Source organism: Gavialis gangeticus, unplaced genomic scaffold (genome assembly GCF_001723915.1).
Source record: "Gavialis gangeticus isolate Ggan-Ray unplaced genomic scaffold, GavGan_comp1, whole genome shotgun sequence".
In the NCBI taxonomy this organism is placed as follows: Eukaryota; Metazoa; Chordata; order Crocodylia; family Gavialidae; genus Gavialis; species Gavialis gangeticus.
In genome coordinates this window covers 61062-62833 of record NW_017728973.1, presented here as the reverse complement: position 1 = coordinate 62833, position 1772 = coordinate 61062, and the positions used below count along the sequence as shown (strand labels likewise).

Below are 1772 nucleotides of genomic sequence, written 5' to 3'. Positions count from 1 at the left end.
GTTTTGTTATTGGATGATTAAACTGTATAATGGCTGAAGAAGAGGCAGTGACATTGCTGGACTGCAGAAAAATGGACTTCATAAAACTTCATTGAGCTTTAAATGAGCGAGGACAGGGAAGGGACTGACTAGTTAAGAACTGTCAAGTGTCAATCTTTGTTTTTTCTTTCAGGTGAAAGTTTCATTCGACCTGAACAACATTCAAATTAAGTATATGGATGAGGATAATGATGAGGTACTTGTATAGGTGATTTTTCATACTGCATATCCCCAGTTGTGGCTATTTTAGTGTTAGATCATTAGCTAGCAGTTGGCTTGTGACATTACTTTATTTTTGGAAAGGTGAGAGGCAATTTGTAACACCCTCTGAAGGTAGTGGGTGTATCTCTGCAATTTTCTTTATATAGGCATGTGCAGAGGACATGGTGAGTGTGGGGGGGGCATAGATCTCCGCTGAGCACGGGTGGGGTGGGCTGCGCCAGGCTGGGACTGGAGCTGCGCCAGGCTCTTCCTGGCACTTAAGGGGCGGGAGCAGGAGTGGAAGGGTTAGGATGGGGGTGCGCTTGGGGTGGCTGGAAGCAGTGCTGGGAGGGGGAGCTGTGGGGGGGCCATAGCAAAATTTGCGGAGGCTGCAGCCCCCTTGTAGCCCCTCTTCCCGTGAAGCCCAGTCCCCACTGGGAAGAGCCCAGCACTGCCCTGGCTCCAGCCTGCAGCTGCAGCCTGCTCTGCCCCATGCAGATCTGGGGGCATCCCCTCCCCCCTGCCCCCATCCTGTGCCCTCTGGGGGTGTCCACAGAAGTGGGAGCCACCTCCCCCATCCCCGCACCCTCCAGGCAAGCTGCCCCAGCCTTGCTCCCTCCCTCACCATGGGGGGCATTGATCTGCCCCCCAGAGTCCCCTTTCCTCCCTCCTCCCCTTCCACCAGAACAGACTTACCAGCTGGATGCAGCTGTATCAGAAATTGGATCTGAATCAGCCATATACACCTTCTTAAAAATTGGCTATCGATATCAGCCCCCAAAATCTCTATCGGTACACCCCTATTACTTACTTGATCTGAATTAGAGTTGCAAAAGATTTAAGCATATCAGATGTCATCGTCTCCATATGAATTAATGACTCAATGAGAAATTGCTTGGTTCTACATGTACCTATCAAGTAACTAACTGCCTGGCATAACTTCTCTGCCTCAATACTTACAGGGTTCTATAGATGAGAAGGAAGCTTTTATAAAACTTGAATGCTGCAGTATGGATTTTTTTTTAATTTCTAAAACATAAACATGTCTGAAAGTCTTTGTTAGAGTATTGTATTAGACCGTTCCTTTTTTAAAAAGATCACTACATTTGCTGTTTCCAAGAAAATTCATGAGGAAGAAATCACCCTTTTCACTTAAAGCCATGCCTGTGTAAATAGGCTCTCTTCTTGTTTGTTAATCTGATGGCATTTTAGAATGGAGTTTAATCATTCGCTAGAAAAAGCATTACTACTAGTGATTAAATAACTTATTTTTACAGCAGCAGGTTAGTCGCTTAATGCTGCATATGGTAAATAAATAGCCAACTTTGGATGATGGCTTGGTTTCTATTTAATTTAGATTAGCATTTAGGCATAATGTTTTCAGTACTAATGAGAGCAAGGTTTGACTGTATTTGCACGTATAGAAAGTAGAAGGAATCTTTAGTAACTTGCTTCCTGTAGATGCAGCTGCGTTGTTTGCTTGTATTCCAATGATTCTTAAATGGCAGAGACCCCAGTCAAGTATCAGTGTA

General features: G+C 44.9%; 1 protein-coding gene across 3 annotated transcripts in view; it reads left to right on the top strand.

The window, feature by feature from the left end:
- Nucleotides 1-1772, top strand: part of NBR1 (NBR1, autophagy cargo receptor) — a 58793-nt gene that overhangs the window by 12429 nt on the left and 44592 nt on the right. For all 3 annotated transcript variants that reach the window (XM_019505417.1, XM_019505424.1, XM_019505410.1), the window contains exon 3: nucleotides 173-235. In XM_019505417.1, the coding sequence (XP_019360962.1) occupies nucleotides 173-235 (63 nt within the window). The remainder of the gene's footprint in view (nucleotides 1-172; nucleotides 236-1772) is intronic.